This window comes from Magnolia sinica, chromosome 9 (genome assembly GCF_029962835.1).
Source record: "Magnolia sinica isolate HGM2019 chromosome 9, MsV1, whole genome shotgun sequence".
Classification (NCBI taxonomy): domain Eukaryota; kingdom Viridiplantae; phylum Streptophyta; class Magnoliopsida; order Magnoliales; family Magnoliaceae; genus Magnolia; species Magnolia sinica.
The window spans coordinates 2299745-2322979 of NC_080581.1; the positions used below are offsets into that span (position 1 = coordinate 2299745).

At 39.3% G+C, this 23235-nt stretch overlaps 1 protein-coding gene across 1 annotated transcript; it reads left to right on the plus strand.

Moving 5' to 3' along the window:
* The first annotated feature begins 8224 nt into the window (after window positions 1–8224).
* On the plus strand, window positions 8225–23022 carry LOC131256640 (oxysterol-binding protein-related protein 4B-like). The gene is made up of 7 exons (XM_058257581.1): window positions 8225–8349; window positions 14535–14693; window positions 17046–17291; window positions 18800–18896; window positions 20689–20980; window positions 21253–21355; window positions 22220–23022. Exons 1-7 carry the CDS (start codon window positions 8347–8349, stop codon window positions 22469–22471), a joined length of 1152 nt encoding a protein of 383 aa, XP_058113564.1. The 5' UTR covers window positions 8225–8346; the 3' UTR covers window positions 22472–23022.
* Window positions 23023–23235: the final 213 nt, after the last annotated feature.

Here is a 23235-nt window from a genome sequence, read left to right on the forward strand (position 1 = left end):
GCCCTACACAGCGGTGAAAACCTATATCTCGGGATTGACAGAATCCATGCGTTGTTTACGAGAGTGCGGTGGAATGGGTTTTATCCCGCTGTCCCAAACAGAAAAGGGGATGGGATGTAAACAGTATAACCCTCGTAAAACGTCTTTATCCCATATCCAACGCCCCCGGTCAAACACGCCCTTAATTATTTGTGCCCATTGTCTACTGGATAAACTTTTGTGGGGGCCATCGTGATGTATATGTTTTATCTACACGGTTCATCTCTTTTGACCACTCATCTTAGGGCATGAGACTAAAATCGAAGTATATGGAAAGCTCAAATGAACTATACCAGAGGAACAGTGGGGATAATGACTAAAATCGAAGCATATGGAAAGCACAAATGAACAACACCAGAGGAACAATGGGGCTAATGACGTTCATCATTGAAACCATTACAAGGGTTTGTATGGGATATTTGGAACCCCCTGAATTTAGAATCCTTTTGTTTGAAAGTCTCGCGCTATGTTTGACACCCTGTATTAATAATCAACTTTAATCCAAAAGTACCTATGCATAGTATATTCATCGGAGTTTGAATTTAACTATTAAATCAACTTTAATATCTCTAATAAGTAAATGTACATAATGTTTGACATAGTGGTTGTTAATAAGCCTGCTGAAATATATACTTTGCATGAAAATGATGAATTCTAAGTCTCAAATAGGCCACAAGCACAAGATCATATGTGAGTGACTAAACAACAAGCTTTTAGCCGTTGACTTGCATAGACAATATTGTTTGGATGGCGTTGATCATCGTTTTAAAGTAATTATAATGATGCAATTGATAATCTAATTATTTTGGGATATCATTAGTGGGTCATGTGTCCAATAGATTAATAGTATAGTAACACATGCAACTCTTGAAAGAATCTTGGAAGAATTTTAAATGTAATCTAAGCTTTCATCGTGGATTTCAAACCCGCTCGTTGAGGTGATTTATAACACCCGATTACTTTATGTGCCAAACAACAAGAGATTAGAAATCTCCTCAAATCCTCCCAAATCCATGGTGCCAAACGAACCCTAATGCTATGTTAATTTGTCATCCAACTAATCATAAGGTCACACTGATGTCGGAAAGGAAAATACAAATGTCAGCTTGATCCAAAACTTCCATGGGCCCGAGAAGGTTTCAAAGGTGAACATCATTATCACCTGTGGTGTGGCCCCATTGAGCTTTGGATATGCTTCAAATCTGACCTCAAAGAGAGGCTGAAACAATTAATGTAAAATATGGATGAGACGCATACATCACAATGGCCCCATAGAGTTTACTCCCTACCCCACGCTAGTTAATACACTGCGTGGTTCGTCCCAAAACTCGTGTCCCACAATGAGATTTAAACTTGGATCTTACTCATATATATATATATATATATATATGGAAAAGGTACTATGCACTCGGCCTCGCGATAAGCTCCCATGAGGTCAACCTGTGTGGGCCTCACCGTGATGCGTGTCGACCAACATCACCGTGCATTTGATGGGTCCCCTCTAAATTATAGGATATCCCAAAAATCAGCCGTATACGGAACTCAGGTGGGCCATTCCATGTAAAATAATGTGAAGACACCGTTAAAACATATAAATGCACTTGGTGGGGCCCACCTGAGTTTTGAATGCGGCTGAAACTTGGTCTGAACCCTAATCCAAGTGGGACACACATAATAGATGGGCTGGATTTGTAAACCATATCTCGATGGGCCCAAAAAATGATTATGAATGTTTTAATGGTGCACGGCCCCTCTCCACTTCTGTATGTGGTGTGGCCCACAAAAGTCACGGACTACTTGATTTTTTGAGATATAGGCCCACGATGGAATGGTGCATCTAACTGATGGGGTAGATGTTCGAAACGCATCACAGTTGGGCCCATACAGCTCAACCCCATGTGACGGACTCGTGAGGTCGAGCGCATAGTACCTTTTCCCATACATATATATATATATATATATATATATATATATATATATATATATATATATATTGCCCTGGCCTGAAATGGTACTGTACACTCAACACTGATCAGAGCAGAGAGAACCACGTAGTTATTTTTCATATGGTTTATGTTAGTGCACGTGGGATTTTTATAACCCTTTATAGAAGTGACTATTATAAGGGAACGGAATAGGTATTGCCCCTGTAACACCTTAATGGGTGTTACTCGTAACGTGGGGCCCACCTTGATGATTTGTTGTATATCCACACTGTCCATCCGTTTCACCAGACCATTTTAAGATGCGGACTAAAATATTAAAAAGATCCAAATCTCAGGTGGTCCACACCACATGAAACAATGGGAATTGAGTGCCTTACCATTAAAACTTCAAAAGGGCCCATGGTACGCCTTCGTGATGTTTATTTACCATCCAACCTGTTGATAATGTTAAGAAGACTTGGATAAAGGAAAAAAATACAAATATCAACTTGATCCAAAACTTATGTAGCCAACAAAATGTTTTTAATGATCATTCATCACTATTTTTAGTGGTATGGTCCAGTTGAGACTTGAATCTTCATAAGGTTTGGGATCACATTCTAAAACAAAATGGAGAAACAGATGAACGGCATGGATATGCAATAAATACATCATGGTGGGCCCCATACGGTTTGGCTAACACACACCAAAGGTGTTACCCGAGTAACGGCTAATCTACTCCCGTGTTATAGTACCGTACATGAGTAGTTGCAAGCAGTAATAAGTGTTAGTGGTATATAGGGCTGTAAACGGGCCGGGCCAGGCCTGTTGGTCTTCGCCCGGACTTTGAACTGTTTCGGGACGTGCTGGCCCTATTCAAAATTTTGATTATGCAGGCCTGAGCCCGGCCCATGGACACCCTTAGCTGTGTGATGTTTTAAGTGTCATAAATATTATGGTTGTGAATATGATAGGTGATGTGTAAGTTGTAAGTGGAAATTATAGTTATGATTTGTAATAGATGTGTATATTTTTAATTCATAAGTTTTTGGACTTTGTTTTATCATTTCTTTCTCTCTCTCTTTACATGGGTCCCATGGAGTTGGATTACCGGAGACATCCAACTTTTAGTACTTTTTAGTGGACCGGGATTGTCTATTGATACCGTCGGTAGCCACAGACTATTAGACAATGCTCTAGAGGCCCCACCACGATGTATGTGTTTTATCTGTGTCGTGTGTGTGGACTTTTGGATGAACTTGATATTTGTGTTTTTTTAAAACCAGGTATACGTGTGATTGGATTAACAGAGTGGATGGCAAATAACCATAACAGCGAGCCCTAGGAAGCTTTTAATGGTGAGTGTCCAATTACAATTGTACTCTTGAGTTGTGGCCTACTTGATATTTGGATGTCTCATTTTTAAACTTCTGTCTTAAAAATATTATCTAAAAAAATAAATAAATAAGGTAGATAAAACATATAATTTATGGTGGGGTCAAAGTTAAAGTCAAGCCAAAGATCACTATCTGTCCCGTAGCCATTTTTATTAGGACGTGGGTTGGCTACCTACCCATAGTGCTATGTGGGCCATCATATATGTATCTTATCTGTCTTTTATTCATTTTTTTTCAGCCCATTTAATAACATGAGCTTAAAAATGAGACAGATTCAAAACTTATATGGACCACGCTACTACGAAAGAGTGGTGATTGAATACTCACTGTTAAAAGCTTCCCAGGGATCACAAAAGTTTTGAATTAAGCTGATAATTAAGTTTTCTCTTCATCTATAAGTGCATAACTTAATCAACAGGTTAGGATGAAAAATAAACATTAGTGTAGGCTTTAGAAAGATTTTAATAGTGGGCATTCAATTGTCACTGTTTTCTCATCGTATGGTCCATTTGAAATTTAGACCTCCCTCATATTTGGGCTGGTGCTCTATGATAATATGAGACAATAGATGTATGGCTTCCATGAAAGAAATATATATCAGGCCCGGCCAATAGATCACTGTCAGTAGCCACTTGCTACTGACGCTATCGCATCCTTGTTTTTTATTACAGGAGGTGATTTCAAAGGAAGCGGCTTGCAGGTGTGCCACACACCAGCAAGTGGGAAACGGATTGGCTACTCCCCCTTCCACCAATGGCTGGTGGTTAGTGCTCCATGGGCCTCATCATGAAGTATGTGCTTCATCCATGCCGTCCATCTATTTTGCTAGATCATTTTATGGTATGAGACTAAAAATGAGGTATATCTCAATCTTAAGTGGACCACATCACAGGAAATTGTATTGAGTGAATGTCAACTATTAAAATCTTCTTGTGAGTGATAAAAGTTTTGGGTCAAGCTGATCTTTGTTGTTTCCCTTCATCTGGGTCTGTATGACCTAATCAACATATTGTATGTCAAATAAATAGTATAGTGGGCCTTAAGAGGATTTTAAAGGTGGATATCCGATCACTATTGTTTTCCTATGGTGTGGTCCACCTGAGATATATATATCCTTTTCATTTTTGGGTTCAAGCCCTATAATGACCTTAAAACTAGATGAATAGACTAGATGCAACACTTACATCCTGGTGGGCCCACAGAGCACCGACCATCGGTGCTCTATTGGCCCCACCATAATGTATATGTTTAATCCAAACACCAAAGTGAATAGGCTTATTCCTATGCTATTAAGAGACAATCCACCAACCAAGTGCATTATTACTCACTATCATTTATTAGAATTGTAAAAGAAACAATAAATACATGTGTAAGGCATTGTTACTGGATTGAGTGCATTCCATGTTTTTCAATACTATGTTTGGAATGTATGTATTAAAAAATAAATTCAAGATTTACTTTTAAATTGCATTTGGATGTAGATGAAGCAAAAATTCATCATCTACTAGATTAGTAATCTCATCTCACACTTTCCAACACAAGATTCCTTTTCCAAAGCCTACAAAGTTAATTTTCATCCTATCTTGCACTCCTTCCAAACATGTCATTCATAATTTGAAAGTGGGATTAGTAATACAATCCCATTTAATACAACTTAATAACACTGTCCAAACAGGCCATAAAGGTCCGATACAAAGTATATCCAAATTCAGTAAAACCCATAGTCAAGATATCTATACATAATCTTGTATATGAGGAGAAGATTAAAGATTATACTTTTGGTGCATGGGCCAAAACAAAAGTGATAAAAAACCATATCAACGGTTTAGATAACTGATCCAAGGAACCAAATCTCTATGAACTGAAAATCCTGGCGTGCCTCGTATACATGTTATAATATGACAGACGCACACCATAAACCTTGTCAGAGCATCTAAATAGAAAATATTAAACTCTGCGCCTCCGCGGTGTTTTCAAAGCACAAAATCTCGTTATTGCATTGCATATGAGGGAGTCATTTGATTCAGTGGCTGAGTATGAAGAGTCATGCTCGTGCAATGTCCATTGCACACGTGGTATTAATGTATCTCAATCCAACACATCCAAACCATTGAATCTTTGATTGATTGGTCATGAGCCAAGAATCACGATAATAAAAAAATTACCTCACCTGTCCTATTAGCAGCCATCATATGGATTGACGGTCAAAATCAGAAACTAATGCCCGGAAATTTGACTTCTCCACCGTCCACTCTATCTGATTTTGTGTCTGTAATCCATCTTCAGTAGACCCCACGATTTGAGCAGTTTGGATTGATACACAGGTAGGGCGCATGTGCTGCAGTTGCGCACATGCGCATGGACGGTGATACTGTGACCGACTGTGAGTGCTTTATCTTTGGAAATAATACGCTTGTTTTTTATGCGTTTTTTCTATACGGCCAAAACCTTATGTCATGAAAGCGAATTTTTCAGGCACAGCCAGAAGGTTTCGAACACAAATACTTCTAATTTTCAGATAAAATTAGTTGAAAAACGTATGGGTATTTTTATCTCTATTGGATTGACAATATGACTAAACGTCTAAATTAAGTAGGTTTTGTTAGGCAGGAAAAAAAGAAGGTGAATGGAAGTTCGCGTCTATGGTAAAAAATTATTTTTGTAAACCCGATTCTGGATCGGGTCCACTCATTGGGTGGGGCCCACTGTGAATCAGGTCCACTCATCTGGTTGGCCACACACCTACACTCTTTTCACAACTGTCCGTTTTCTCCTACATCTGCTGCCCACTAAACGCCGTACCTTCTTGACATTTGGCCCGCCTCTTTCATGCTTTTTCGGGCAGAGGGGAGTGATTTGATACTCTGTTTGCGTATGACGTTTGATACGCATGCACTTAAAAATGGCACACGTCCACCCCATCAACCCGAATTAGTTGTGGAACCCGTTGTCACAGACTCACCATCCAAAATCAGAATCCTTGAGCAATCCTATACGATGATTCATGAACACCTGTTTGTTGAAATAAGACCATTGGATTAGTTTTCAATCTTAACCGTCCAATAAATGTCCACCAATCTGATGTTCAGATTATCACATAAACTGGCCCCAAAATTTAAGCGGTTTCATTTGGATTACATGTATTCCATCAATAATGCAATTTGTAAATAATTTCTTAGTGCCTGCGTATCATTCATCACGCTCCACCAGAGTGTCAAAGCTTTGTGAACAAGTGCATGGAAACCATTGCTACACGTTTACATGATGATGTGTCGTATATCCACCTTGATGATGCGGATATATTGCACATCTGCAGTTCCAAAGGGGCCCACCTTGATGATGTGCTGTATATCCATGCGGTGCATCTGTTTTTCCAGCCTATTTTGGGACGTGGTCCAAACATTCAGAAGATCCAAATCTCAGGTGGACCATACCACAGGAAACAGTGGTGATTGAATACCCACCGTTAAAAACTTCTCCCGACCCACCGTAAGAGTATCCACAATGTTTATTTTCCATCCAACCCGTTGATAATGTCAAACAGACGTGGATTAAGGGAAAAGACAAAGATAATTTTGATCAAAAACTTTCGTGACCTACAAAAAAGCTTTTTAATTGCCAATGACCACTATTTATAGTGGTGTGGTCCACCAGAGATTTTATTCTGTTAATTTTTGGGAAAACGTCCTATAATTATCTGAAAAAACTGATGGTAGGAATGGATATACTATATTGACTAAGTTGGGCCCCACACAGTAAGGGCAACACCTACGAAGGTATTATATGGACAACACATAATCTGCTACGAGTGCACACGGTTCAGTTCAATCTGGTGCTGGGGTGAAATTGGAGCTGAACTATTCTTTATGGTTCTAAGATTTTTAAAACCGGAACCGCACCGTTAGTACCCTAGAACTGAACCGGAACTGGACAATGAAAATTACCGGTACGGTTCCGAATCGATTCCACGATTCTGGGCTTTTTAAAATCTCGCCCAATTGCATGTTCTATTTTATAGTTTAACATATGTTCATTCGCGTTGTGATCCATTTGATGAATAGTTTAAATGTTGTATATGGTGTGAAAAAATACATTTATGAAAATAATAAAAAGGTACATTTTAAACTATAAATCATAAGTTAAATATACAACTAAAATATATTGTAAACTCACAATTCTAAGTTCGGTTTCACAGATCAGATCGACGGTTCAAATTCACGGTTCGAATCATATTTTGGTTCGGTTCTACATACCCCAAACCGAAACTGAACCGAACTAAACGGTTCTTTAATTTTGGGAACTGGAACCGGAACCGATGTACTTTAGAACTAGACCAAGCTAGACCGTTTGGTTAGTTCTGGTCTGGTTTCAAGGTTCTACCGGTTCGATGTGCACCCATATAATCCGCCACCGAGGATGTGCTCGTGTCGTGTGGGTGGAAAAAAACAAAAACAAGAGGTCTCCAACGCTTCATATGCTACACCGACTGCTTACGGCGCTTCATATGCAGGCACCTTGGAACGGCATATGTGGAATATATTAACTCAAATCAAACCGTCTAAATTGTGCAACCTACTTTAGTTCGTAAAATTCAGATTGTTAGGACAATCCTATCCTATGGTTTTCTGAAATATCACCATTTGTTATTTTCATTTTCAACCGTCCAAAATATATATACAAATCTTATAGGTAGATGAATAAAAAAAAATTGATTTTCGTTTAATGATACATCTAAGTTAGTACTCATAATTTGGACGGTTAATTTTAATTAATTGTTTTCCACATGTGCAATTTCTCTGTAATTTCTAGTCGCCTGAGTATCATCCATCACACATTGCCCGAGCATCAAAATATTTCTTATATATTTAAACCCCCCAAAGCATCTTCTCGTGGAAAGTAAGAAGCGCTTCCTCCCCCCCCCCCCCCCCCCCTTCTCCAGAATCTCAAATCCGATCCGTTGGTTAGCTCTGCGATTTCTCTCGCAAATGGTACTCTCTCTCTCTCTCTGTCTCTCTCTCTCTCTCTCAAAGCGGTTTTCTGATATGAGAAATATCAGATGCAGGGGCAGTAGCGGAAGTTACGATGCATCCCTTTTTTTTCCTTTTACTTGTAATATATATAGAGAGTATCCTTTCCGTATAGTAGGTGGACCACACTATGATGGTCATCTGATGAAAAAATCATGCTGATCCACTCATTAGATGGGCCACACCACCACCGAAAACAGTCGTATCATCGGCTGTCAGTTGATATTGATGATGTGTCCCTCTCTATGTGTGGATAGACCTGTTATTCGTCAAATGTCATCACCATGGTGTGTTCCACCTTTTGTACGGTTAGGATGTTCTGCATACGTTGCTTACGGTGGGGAGAGAATGGCGGAATCGAACTTGTGATGCAGCGGCTGCATCGCACGCGGTTCGCTTATTTTGAACGCTTTCTGAGGATAGAGTGGTGGTCTCTAACATACGCCCAATGGGCTACCTGCTCATTATAGTATTCTCCTTAAAACGCGCCGCCCATTCGATGCAATGATTAGTGTTATAAAACGGGGAGAAACGCTCAAGCACAAAGTTGTGTGGGACCATTAATAAACGAGGCTTTCTCTCCCCCCAACTTGCCTCTCTTTCTTAAAATCTTGTCCGTTAAAACGGTGGGCCACATGATAGAGATTACAAGGGGAGAAAATTAGAATGTTAGATTCATGAGACCATTTACACCGTTGAAATCAATGGACAGACGATGGTTTGAATCATTTTACATTTTTGGCCCATTAATCTATGGATTGTCCTAAAAGTTTCTTCAGAAACTCTTCATCATATGCCCCACCATTTTTACGGATGGGATTTATAAAACGTTGTGTTTAAAAGCTAATATAAAATGATGTATATGAATACAATCTCGGGGATTGCAAGTATTTGATCCTTGACAGTGTACATCAACAATATCCTCGGGTTTCCGGATTGTACAAGTGGAGTGCTTTTTTCAGTGATCTGTACCGTTGATATATTGTGTCCCACCATGGATAGCCAATATCCAAGAAAATTCTCAGATTGGAAGATTATGACCACCGATCTTGGGTAAAAAAAAAAATTGGCCGTGGACCGTCGATTTGAGCTGTTATATTAGTGAGATTATCAGGTACGGTCTATCCAAGGTGGGGCCCTATGCAGGAATGGTCTGACTACTGAAGTATGTATGGTTCACTTGCACAAACTGAAAACTCGATTCTAACGTCCATATCCTCTCTAGAGTACCGGATAATTTGTATTATAGAATGGGAAGAGGATTGCGTATGTGGGGCCCACCGTGATGAATGGTTTTTATCCGCGCTGTCCATCCCTTTTTCCATATCATTTTAGATTATGGGATTAAAAATGAGTTAGATACAAGGCTCAAATGGACCACACCATAGGAAGCAGTGTTGATAATGATGCTCACCGTTGAAACATTCCTAGGGCATACTGTTGTTTATTTTCCATCCAACGTGTTCATAAGGTCACGTAGGCATGGATGAAGGGAAAATATAAATTTCAGCTTGATCAAAACTTCTACGGCTCCTAAGAAGTTTTTAACGATGGGAGTTCAATCTCAACCGTGTGGTCCAGTTGAGCCTTGGATCTACCTCATTTTTGGGATCATACACTAAAATTATCTGAAAAAATGGATGGACGCCATGGATAAAATCCATACATTACTGTGGTTCCCACAGACCCCCTGCCTGGACCGAGTCCGTCCAAGCAGGGGCAGGACCGCAATCCGCGTCCGAAAATAAGCGGAGCTTCTTAAAAACTGGGTGCAAATATCAATGAGGAGTTTACATAATACTCGGGTTGTGTACGACGCTTTATGCTCAGGCACTCATAAATTATACACGTGGCATTTATTAACTTAAATAAAACCGACTAGATTGTGCAGCCAACTGTTGGGAAATCCGAATCCCATGATCATATTGGTTGAACAATCCTAACCTTGATTGCGGAATTTAATTTAATTTTTTGTAAAAATAGGACCATTGGAAATTTTTATTCTTAACTGTCCCATAAATGTCCACCCATCTTATAGTTAGATAATCGAGTAACCTTAATTTGGAATGTTTAATTTGACTATTTATATTGATATGTGCAATTAATTTCTGTAATTTCTAAGTGCCTGCGTATCATCCATCATACTCTGCCAGAGTATCAAAGCTTTTCTCAGTATCAATTTTAAATTAGAAAATTTTAAATAAACATTTTTTTAAAGTAACTTTGTTGATTTTAGGGCTGACGGTCTTGTGTTAGTTTTGCACCATTTAAAAGGTGGGGACACAACCTCTTCACATGTGGCACTGATGTGCAGTTATCCAGACCATTCAATTTGTGTGTCTCATCGTGGATGGAGCAAAACTCTAAAATCTCACTGATCTAGTAATCCTAACTGTCCAATTAAGGGCTTTTAAATGGGCGGTTAAAAGTAATTATTACGTGGTCCAAATCCGAAGGGAAGAATCGATGGTTAATATTTCAATTACACTCCACCCATAAATGGTTTAGCAATTTGGACGGTCTGGATTGCCATACAACTATGGCATTTGCGCCCATTTTTTTTTCTTGGCTTTTGTACGAATAAGAGGGCATTACTTTTGCTGACATGGATGGAACGACTTCATGGACTGGATCCACCCCGTCCATCAGGTCCGCCGCCCTGTGTTGGGAGCATGGCCTAAAAAGCAGTCCTATTGCACGCTCAGATTGGCCACACCACGTGAAAAAGTTGAGAAGGAAAGTTACACCATTAAAATAGTCTAAATTGTGTGACGTCCACCATCTTGTTTATATGCCATCCGATCCATTTATCTAACACATCAATTCAGGATGATTGGATTACTAAAAATCAGGACATTACACAACACTCACGTCGGGTATACCCCCACATGAATTTAGAGGTCTTAAGCATAAATTTATATTTTTCCTTATGGTGTAGCCAACCTAAGTTTGGGGTTTGACTGATTTTTAAGATCCATGGGGAAACTGCCGCATCACACCTAATGGACGGAGTGGATCTCATGCACGTTTGTTCCATGCAGTGGACGATTGGTTGCAAGTTATGCTACCACAATCTCTATTTAAATGGTCCACAACTAGTAAGGGAGCCTGACATTTAAATGGTGTACACATTCATTAAGGAGTTGTATGATAATCAAATGGTATATGAAGCTTGATATGTAGCAGTAGATGAGAATAGCTTGTAAACCCTTAATCAGAATTACATGAATTGTCTCATGACTTAATGAAAAAGCATCATATGAATGCAGATTTAAAATTTTTCATTAAACTATTTAGATATTAAACTTTAGTTATGGACAATTCATGTCCTTTAGTTACTTACTAGTTGTGTACATGGCATGCATTAATTTAAATTAAATTAACTAAATCATTGAACTCACCGTCATTTCATGATAATTCTTAAATCAAATTAATTGAATTTTGAAATGGGAGTTATTTAATACTCCATGTACAAGGAGGCTAGGATCCCAATCACTCTCAGAGGAGACATTATCCCAAAAATATCCACCAATTCAATTTAAGAGTTAGATAATCAAACATGTCGTAACTTCTTTTTCAAAACTTGATATTTTTCATTCTCAACCTTGTTAGAAATGTCCACCAATCCACTTGAGGATTTAGATTAAAAAAGTGATAATTTATTCTCCAAATCTCTGATTGATGGACACTTATATGTTGTAATAGGACTGATAGATATGTTTCATTCTTTATCATTCCATAATTGTACACCAATCCAATTTAAAAGTTAGATAAATCAAGAAGTACCTTTTTCCCTAAATCTCTCTCTAGTTAATGGACACTCGTTTATTGAAATTGCCATTCAATAAATATTGTCCATCCATTCGATCTAAGAATGACATAATCAAATAAGATAACACTAGTTTAAAATAGGACCAAAGGAGGTTTTAACTTTTTCTCTATTTCTCTCCTTTCAGGACACTTAATTTTTTGAAATAGGACCAATGAATATTTTTCTTATTCTACCATCCCATAAATGTTCATTACAATTTAAGAGTCAAATAATCAAACATATCATAACTTTTTATTGATGGACAATTGTTTATTGAAATAGGACTGAGATATTTTTCATTATCAATTGTCTTGTAAATGTCCATCAATCCAATTTAGGAGTAAGAAAATTAAATAAGCTATAATTTTATAATTTTTTTTTTCCTAAAGCTCTGTGAGAGAAACAATTGTATCTTGAAATAAGACCGGTAGATATTTTTAATTCTTAACCATCTCATAAATGTCCACCAATTTAATTTAATTTTTGGAACCTCCTCATTCTGGGTCGCATGTCTTATAATGATTTTGAAAAACGGATGAACGGGTTGGATTTATCACAAATATCATAATAGGCCCTACACAGAATCTTTCCGCATGATTTTATCCTTTCACATGATCTTCATGCAAAAGGCTTTCACGAGAAATTCTCTTGCAATTTCAAATTTCTCTCCGTGAGCATAAGAGATTCATGTTTTTGATGACTCCTTTTCTTTCAATAAAGTTGAAAATCATATTTTCTCCTCATCATAGGGCTTATATGAAGGTTCGCATGTAAATTCCTTGCAGCATAGTGTTGTAGGAGACCATTACTCTCTCTATCGCTCTTTCTATATTCAATCTTTCCGTAAATGTCCATCTTATAAATATTCACAAACATATTATTGGTGAATATTTTCCATTCTCAACCGTCCAATATATGTCACCATATGATCAAATAAGTTAAAACTTATTTGTTGAAATAGGACCAACGGCTGGGAGCAGATTAAGTACAGCCTCGGCCTCACCCAAGACGGTGCAGCCCAGACTGTGGGGCCCACCTGGCTGTTTGTATTTTATATCCATACTGTCAGTCAGTTTTGCTAGATCACATTTCAGGGCATCAACCTAAAAATGAAACAGATCCGAATCTCAGCTGAATCATACCATAGGAAACAGTGCTGATTGATGATTAAACAGATCCGAATCTCAGGTGAATCATACCGTCCCCAGCGGCTATGTTTCATTTTCAACCGTCCAATCAACGTTCACCAATCTGAGTATTGAAATAATAAAATAATTCTGAAATTTTAGTGCACGGTACAACTTGGACACGCCTTTTATTTTCATTCCTTGTACGCCACGTATGCTATTTCATCCACATGGCGTTATTTATGTTTTATCCAACCGTCCGATTCGGTGGGCCCACATGACAGTACTGATTTATACGAAATCCACTGCCCAGCAGCTCCACCGGCGAATGGCCCCAAATGGCCATCTGGCACAACTTCCAAATGGCCATCTGGCACAACGTCCAAACGCGGCCTTATCACGACATAAGGTCGTCTGTCGTCTTATCGATACCAACCGTCCAATTTGAGGGGCCCACATAACATTATTCACTTGACGGAAGACGAGTAGCTGATGCTACCAAATCCACTAACAGCTTAGCCGGCAAAATGGCCGTTTGGCACAACGTCCAAACGCGGCCTTATCACGACAAAAAGCCCACTGTCGTTTTATCCCGTTAGCAACGACGCGACTTGAATAAGGTGGTACAACCCATGCACTTACACGTGACATACACATGCATGCACATCTATCCGGGCCGTTTAAATTGTGGGCCACATTGTGGATGGAGCATAAGATAAGAGATCGGAGTGATCATACGATCTTAACCGTCGAAATTGGTGACAATCAATTGGATGGTCACGCAGAAAATACTCAATGGTTTGGATTAAATGGAAAAGATCAGATGGTTAAAGCTGTCCAATTTGTGTGATTTTATGGGTCTTACGCTATCAATATTGGGACCCACAATTTGTAATGTCCAAAAAAAGCGCGCTTGTATGCCACGTGGACAGCAGATGGATTGCACCACCGTACTCCCCAGCGTTGGTGTTTCAGACGTACACATGGCATAGTTAAATCCAGACCGTCGAAATCGAATTTGACCAATCGCTGCTTTCCTTTTAATTTGGATGGTCAGGATTGATTTTCTGTGTGATTTTAGATACATGGTCCATCCCCAAGGGGACCCACAATTTGGACGGTCATGGTAGCTGTAGTCAGTGCGGCGTGTGAGAAGGATGAGTCAGCAACAGTCATTAACGTCAGAACTGATTTCTTGTTGGGCGCAGGTTAAGGAAGAGGGGGCTGAGGGGAAGGCGGTGTTTCTTACGCCCCCTCTGGCACTAGAGGGTGGATTGGCCGTTGATCACAAGGTTCCCAGTAGTCTCGAGCGCGTTATAAACTTATTAAAAAATGTACGGCCAGGATCTGATCTCACCCGATTACAGGCAAGTCTTTCCTCTTTTAAGCGAGCCCAACTCATGGATTGAAGAGAAATGATTACGTACAGGCGAGTATGTGGACTTTCACATACATATCTGTCTTCAGGCTGATTTGTCACGTGTTAATGACATCTGAGCCGTACAAAAGATGGGCCACTGCATGAATATCAGCTGGCTTGAAAATCAGATTGACCGACTCATTGGATGGGTCGCACGTGTTTGCTGTCATTCCACGGCTATCAATGGATTTGAACGTGTGGCCCACCTTTGGGTGGACTAGCCTCATTTTCCTGTGTTCCCCACATTCTGCACCGGTAGGATGGTCAGCCAGGGCTGCATGTGAAGGTTCACATAAGGTGTATGTACAGGGAATGATATTATGTTACTCTTAACTCTACACTTCGTAAGAGCAGTTACCAGATTCAACGGCTGTAATTGTTGATGATGTTGGTAATTCATCCTCTGGGCCCCACTAAAGATCACGTACGTTCAAATATATTGTATACGTTTGATGTGCGTGGGACACACCAGTGATGTGTATGTGGAATCCAAACCGTCCTTCTTGTCTGCCTCCTTTTATTCACCGTACAACACTCGAGTGGGACACACCACATTTATGAATTTACAACCACTCATAAAACCTGTATATTCACTTTTTGTGGCCCACCCGAGTTTTTGAATGGGCTGAATATTGGTGTGCCCCTTATTCCTGTTGCGTCAAAGCTGATGATTGGGTTGGATGACATATCTACAACAGGTGGACCCCACATTCCATCTGGAAGTTACTATGGTGGTTGCCTCCCTACCCAATGTCCTCTATTGCTCCCTTTGGTGTGGCCCACCTGATTTATGGATCAGGCTAGATTTTGGGTTCGAGGCATTAAAATGTCAGGCACATCTAATGGATGGATGGATTGCATCACACATCATGGGGCTCTACACAGCTTGAACATATGTTAATTCCACTGTTTGGATGTGAGTGTGGATGGGAAATCCAAACCGTCCATCTATTTGCCCCTAAAGTGGATGACGAACAGGTTTGAAACCTGTCCATCCAGTTGTTGGCCTTCTACTTGAAAGTAAAACTGATCAACTGCTTACATTCCTTGGGTACAACTGATGGCTAGGATCATCCAGGCAGGGCCACTTGCTACTTGATGATTGTGGACTTGTTGACTTTTTCAGGTGATCCTAACCATACAATCAATGCAATTCTCGGATTATGGTTACTCCACAAGAGGGCCCACTAGATTAATGGTCCAAACCATTTTGATCTATTCCCATCACATATAACCTCATAAGCAGTGCCTGTTATATGGGGCATTGCAGAAGCTTTCCAAAAACGTTTTAGAGATTTGTGGGCCACCGTGATCGATGGTTATGATGATGTAAAAGTGAGGTTGACCCTTAACCGTTGGATCAAGCTGATCATATGGTGGATGGTGTGGGAGGAAGGTTCAAGGTTTGGTGTAGAAGACTAGAAAGCTTCCTTAAGTAACCTTTGTGAGATCTATCGGAGATGGACCCACCTTGTCGCTTGATCAGGTCCTTTTATCGTTTATAGAAAATAATGCACAGTTTTCAATTCCATGAGAACATTCGAGGGCCTGTTTGGATGATGCCAGTAATTGTGATGTTGTTAGCATACAAATTGAAACTATGCCATCCATCCTATCTGCAAAAAACCATTGCTGCCGTTGGATCATGGAAGTGAATTGGCTTATCTGTTCTATGGTTGATTTGGGTGGGCCACCAATTTCGATCTTTCAGCTCCGTCAATGCTTGAAAATTGGTTAGGCTCATTTATGGATAAGTAATTGATGTTGTTAGCATATGAATTGAAACTATGCCATCCATCCTATTTGCAAACTATTGCCACCATCGAATGTGGAGGTGAATTAGCTCATCTACTCCATTGTGGTTGATTTGGGTGGCTACCCATTATTATCTTTCAATTCTTTGATTCATATAATTGTGTTGCTCGATCTAAAACCCTTAACCTAAATGCAAGTCCCATCGGATTTTACCTGCCTACATGGAAATGTTCCAATGTCCAGTATATGCAAGTGAACCCAAACCATCCATCAAATGCATCATGTCATGAGCATGCTGCAACTTGAAAGTCGGCCCTCCTATTCTCGAAGTGGGCCACCGGCATCCCGAAAACCTAGACCATTAGTCAACTTTTGGGTGCAACAATAAAAAATGGAAGAAGTGAGCTATGAAGTGAGTTGGGCTAATTTAACTGTCATCCAAATGGGCCACAGTGACTTTTTATCACAAATTGTAAATATCAATCTTTGGGGCTCCCAAACATTTGCTTTTTAGACTTATGGGTTTCTGTTTTCGCCAATGTAGCTTCCTCCTATCTTCAATCTACCGAAATCACAACTTCAATTGTATGGTGAGTGTGTGTACTGCATTGGTGAGGATATGCTGAGCAGGTGTGCTAATGGAAAGAACGCTCTAGAGAGATTCACGAGCGTTGTTGCATGGAATATATCGACCACTCGGCCAGCAATCTTTGGTTTTGCACCGTTCAATCCTGTCCTTGGAGAAACGCATCATGTGTCGAGGGGAAGTTTAAATGTTCTTCTTGAACAGGTAAGCATTCATGAGGAGTGATCCATTGCACTTCCACTGAATCTATCAATAACAACTGTATATTCTTCACGGGATGGTTTTTGGGGCTGTTTGGGAACATTGAAGACTATAAACAAGAAATTGGTTTCCTTAGAAATCTACTTTTCTATGTTTGATATGGAAAAGGTTTGGCTAAAGAAAAAACATGGCTATCAATTTCTTTCAAATTTCCACAGTTATGAGAGAACTATTGTCGTTTAACCATTGACCTTTTAACATTTCCATGGAAATCAACTATACTGAACAAACAAGATAACATAACGTGAATTTATTTCCAGGGTTTTCCTCACAATAGGATTCATCATTCATCTATAATTTTGCTCCCTTTCCAAACAAAGAAAAAGGAAGGAAAAATGCAATTTTTGTCCCATGTTTTTAAGGCACACACCCCCTTTTTCCACTTTCAGCAGTGAAATAATACCAAGAGATAGAAAACTGCAGTGTATGCATCATTAACTAGGGATGTGAAAATTTTTTTCATAGACTAAATTTAGGAAAATTGGAGTTGTTTTGTACTCTGGCAAACAATGATGATTGGCTCAAACCTAAGACCTCAGTCTTGAAACATGTCTTGTCTCCCATTGAACTATGGGCTTGAATCTGAAGTGTACATATTGGCATGGATGAACTTGAATTGAACCGTCCATATCGTAGGAACACAATGGATAGATTGGAATCTCAAATCCAGATTGTTTTGGTTATTGTAACCATTGATTAATGGACATTTTTTTGCTGAATTTTGACCATTGTACTACATTTCAACCATCTATTATACTTCCAATGATCTGAAGTTAGAAGATCAAATTAGTGTAGATTTTAGTTTATGATCTATCTAATTTGATTTAGTTGTATGCCACTCTTACAATTTCTTAGTACATGACCATCAAGCACCAATCAAAGTTCTTCTCTTGGCTTGTTTGGGTAGGAGGAATCTATAGGAGAAGGTTTTTTTTTTTTTTTCCCCACAAAACCACAGTTCTCCATTGTTTGGATTGCAAAAATCGATAACGATCCTCAATTACATTTTTTATCTTGATGCACGGAAAGTGTAATTGAGTTTCTCGAAAAAAAGTCAGCTGGTAGTTAGAATTCTCTGGTGGAAGATATGAGATGACCATTCATTGCCATTCCTCAATTCCATTTGGCATTGCCATTCCTCAATTCCATTTGGAGGACTCGTCTTTATTCATTGCAATCCAAACATGACAAAGAAGTTATTTTCCACAAAATCACTGATTTCCACTGTTTGGATGCTGGAAATCGTAATGCATTCCCAATAGCATTTCCTATTCTTTTTTTGGAAATCATAAATGCAAAATTGCATGTCCTCACCTTGGATTCCTCCTAAACAAATAGGCCTGATTTAATGCTAATTAGAATGGTTATTTTGCATAAATGCTAATCTCTCTCTCTCTCTCTCTCTCTCTCTCTCTCTCTCTCTCTCTCTCTCTCTCTCTCTCTCTACGCAGGTTTCACATCACCCACCAGTAACTGCACTCCATGCAACAGATGAAAATGCAAACGTGGAGCTAATTTGGAGCCAAAATCCTGTACCCAAGTTCTATGGTTGGTCATTTCAAACTTTCCAAATAACGTACGAAAAAAACTCTTTTCATTATTGATGAATGACTCTAAATGGATTTGTTTTTTGCTTCATTAGTACAAGTTCTGATTGCTAAACCATAAATCCATGAGATCCGTTTCGAAGATTTTCAACCCGAGCAGACCCAAAAGATGGGCCCCATTCATGCCCCACAATCTAACCCAGTAAAAAAAATTTCCCCACTTTTGATAGTGTCCTTAGTCATCCTTTCCCTTGTACATCCACTGCAATTCAATGTTGATGTTAGTGGCCCACTAGCTTAGTGGGGTCATTTGGCTTCCTGCAATCTTTAAAGGGGCTGTGAATCTATTTCCAGGAATATATTCCTAGTGAAAGAGATTGTCTGTGGTGTTTGGGTACCAGGAAAGATATTCTCAAGAATCCAGTTCTTTTGTTTGAATATTGGAAAGAGTTCCTAGCAATTTGTCGTTTTTTCCCCATGTTGCTTGAATATGTATTTGCAAATGCAATTTTGATTTCTCAAGCAATCATATAGTTCTATTTACATTTATGTTTGAGATATAGCATCCCTTAAATTGTAACTTTTATACTTTTCATAAGCCATATACAATTGGGAAATGCTAGTGTTAGCAATGTCCCGAAAGCTTTTAATTGATGTGTGGAACGTGCAATCGTCAAACCAGGCTGTCCATTCATTTTTACCACTAGGATAAAGCCAAGGTGAAAAAAATTTGCATTGATGGTTAAGATCATTCGGTTTTTACTTGTTACCAACCATAAACTGTACCGTTCATTTGTATCCCTAGGTGTAAGACATGATTTCAATTTTCCATTCATTTGCACAATATCGGCCATTTTTTATACAAGCCATAAATGTTGGGACTCGCAGAAGCGCACACAAAGCAAAATCAAGCAAAGTAATTGCAATTGCACAAACAAACCCAATAAGAAGGCAATCTGAATTTTACGTGGAAAAACCCTTATGGGAAAAAACCATGGCACAAAGCGACGAGCAATGTACTATGAAAGCAAAATTACAAGAGATAGTAGATCTTACCGATTCAAACAACCCTCAAATCTCCTTTAAAACCTTAGCTATGCCCTTGAACCCTTTAGAACACCTTAGAAAACCCTAATCATGTATAATCCTTGCCCTAATCCCGATTACACCTGCTACATATACTATCCAACCAGAATAGGAATCAAATCACGCGCTTACTCAAAACTGCGCACGCCTTCAATGAGACCTTCGATGGCATCGACAACCATCGAAGACCAGTCAATGACATCGAAGATCCTTCGATGGCATCGAGTAGCAACTTGCAAAACTGTCCAACAATCAATTAGGATTTTTCCAGATTTTCTTTATGGGATCGAGCGGTCTACCTATGGCATCAACAGACACTGTTACAGACAAATTTAAGATATTTAACAAAAATAAATCAGATGACTAGGATCATCAAACCAAAATGTTTCTTTGGATTCATTAACAATCCATTGTAGGGCCAACTGAATAGATGTTTCAAGATGATGACTGGGCCCTTCTTCTTCTTCTTCTTCTTTTTCTCCACTTGATCTTGACTGTCCTGTTCCCATACTATCAGTCAATGGTTTGATTCACCCATTCAGGTGGTATAATGAATGAATGTCCTGTTTGATGATTGACTGTCCCATATGCATGTTGCTGATGTTCCCATGAAGGCGGGCCATTAGCATTACCCTGTACAATTAATCTTCTTCTCTTTTTCTTTTTCTTTTTTTCTTAACTTGAATTTCGAAATGTGCCTGTTTCAGGTACTTCAGTTGATGTTGTGGTTCATGGGAAAAAGCAGCTTAACCTCTTGAATTTTGGTGAGAACTATGAAATGAATACTCCCAGGCTTTTGATAAGGTTCTTTCCTGTGCCGGGGGTCGATTGGGTCGGAAATGTCAGGATAAGGTGTAAGGAATCCGGCCTTGAAGCCGACTTATGTTACAAAGGCCACTCCTTTCTTGGATTCAGAAGCAGTTCCAGGTCTGTTAAAGGAAGGATTTTCGATTCTTCATCATCAGTCACGATATATGATATCGATGGACACTGGGACAGGTATGATAATCTTTAGAAAGTACAGTATTCAGTACAGAATCCATACAAGTGGGGCCCATGGAAACTGAGGTGTGGATCTGATCAGCGCCACCATTGATGGACCATGACCATTGAAAACTTTCCAAGGCCCCCCAATGGATTCAAAACTATCATTAACTTTGGGCATGTTTGGTTGCACCAAATATCATGATATTAGCTGCATTATCAAGATATTACCCTTAGCCAATAAAACAAAGAACAGAACTTATTTGTGAATGGATCTAAAATGGCAGAATCATTACAATGAAGGATGTCCAGAGCGGGAAACTCACAGTATTATACGATGCAAAGGGTGCCATTTCTATACTCAAAACACCAAAATTGCAAGATCAAAAGGTAATCTCTCTCCACCCACCAATGTTTTTATAGCACCTATGCTGATTGACCATTATGTAAGCAAGATGAAATCTTAAGATCATAATCTTATTCTGATCAGATGGTTGGGATTTCCTGCTAAGAAGGTTTTGGGGCCCACCATGTAGGTCCACATTGTGATGTGATTGATCTTCATGCCTGATTGGTCTGTATGATATGCATTGTATCATTCCACTGTAACTATTAGGCTGCGTTTGGATGCATAAGCAAATCAAATTATCATTGTGAGGAAATAGCCCTCAAATTGCAGTTGGGTTTCTTTCTAATCTGACTTTAAGGTAACAAATTGCAATTTGGCAATCAGATCTTCAATGTGAATAACTGCAATTCGATTCAATGGCACTCACCCAAATCGCCCCACCATGATGATCACCTGGCCCCAAAATCAGGCCAGGCCACTCATCAGATGTGCCAGACCGTTGGAATCAATGGACAACTGTCGATGTAACTCTACATCCAGGTGTGGCCCACCTGGTGAGTAGATCAACCTGATTTTTTTTGGGTATATTCATCATAGCTGGTTTACAATTTTCTTAGCTAGAATATCCTACAGAAGTGGCATGCCAGGGGGAAAGATGGTACAAAACCACAATGTTATGAATTACAGTTTGGTGTTTGGTAGTCTTTATGAATTGAATTACAATTTGAGTGAGTGATCAAGCAACTCGACGAATTTTACCGGGTTGCAATCGAGTAATACAGGGTACTGAGTTTCCCAGTGATTCAGCTCGAATCGACTTGACTCATCTGAGTTTTGAATCGAGTCAGTGAGTTTTAGAACTATGATTTCGAACATAAGAGATCTGAGGTTTTTCATTGTGACAGGGATTGTTATCGAGTGAATCAACTTTGGTTTGGAGTGAAGTGAGCCAAGCAGTAGTGAAAAAGGAGTGGGAGAAAGCTAGAGAAGCAAAGAGAGCAATTGAAGAGAATGAGAGGAAGTTGGACAGAGAAAGAAAGGCTGAAGGAGATTCTTGGGTTCCCAAGCATTTTAAGGTGGCCCACACAGAGGATGGATGGGAATGCAACCCAAAGCAAAAATCAGTCCCATCAGCTCCTATCATTGTTGAAATCTAGAAATGTTATCAAATATAAAACTGATCACCTACAAGCAGTTGTAGGTTTCTTCTCCTTGTAAAATATGGAATTATTATTCGAGAACTGATCACCTACAGCTAGTTGTATGATATCCAACATGCAAGCAGCAGCCCAATGACTAGTAATCGGAGCTTAATCGTTCTCGATACCTGTAATCGGAGTGTAATTGTTCTTGGGACCTATAATCGGACCGCAATCGTTCCTGGGATGAAGATCATTTGGCATAAACATCAAACCAGTTCGGTCATCATGCGGCCCACGAAGCTGAAATCAAAGGATGGCCGATTTTCTGACTCTACTTGCATCTGTGGGCCCACTAATTAATGGGTGGACTTGATTTTCAACACAGACAATCTTCATGGTGGGGCGCACCATTTACACGGTTCAGATGTTTGCGCAGGCGACATGTTGATGGTAAAGATGGGATTACATTAGTTAACTTGAAATTGGGTAGTAGGTGATCAGTTTTCGTTATAATGCATGAAAATCAATTCAGTTTATGCTGTAAGTTGGAAATCTCTGTTGTTTCTCTTTTATTTTCCTTTTAAATTTAGGATCTGATATGGGTAATTTGCCATTTACCTACTGGTATCTGTTTAGGTATTCACAAGCTCAATTGGGACACTTAGACCGTCCAATCGATTGATCTGGACTGTCCATCAGGAGCCAAAAGGCATTTCATGGCTGTCAAACGAAAATCACACTGATCTGATGATGTGAACCGTCTGATAAACGGCCTGATA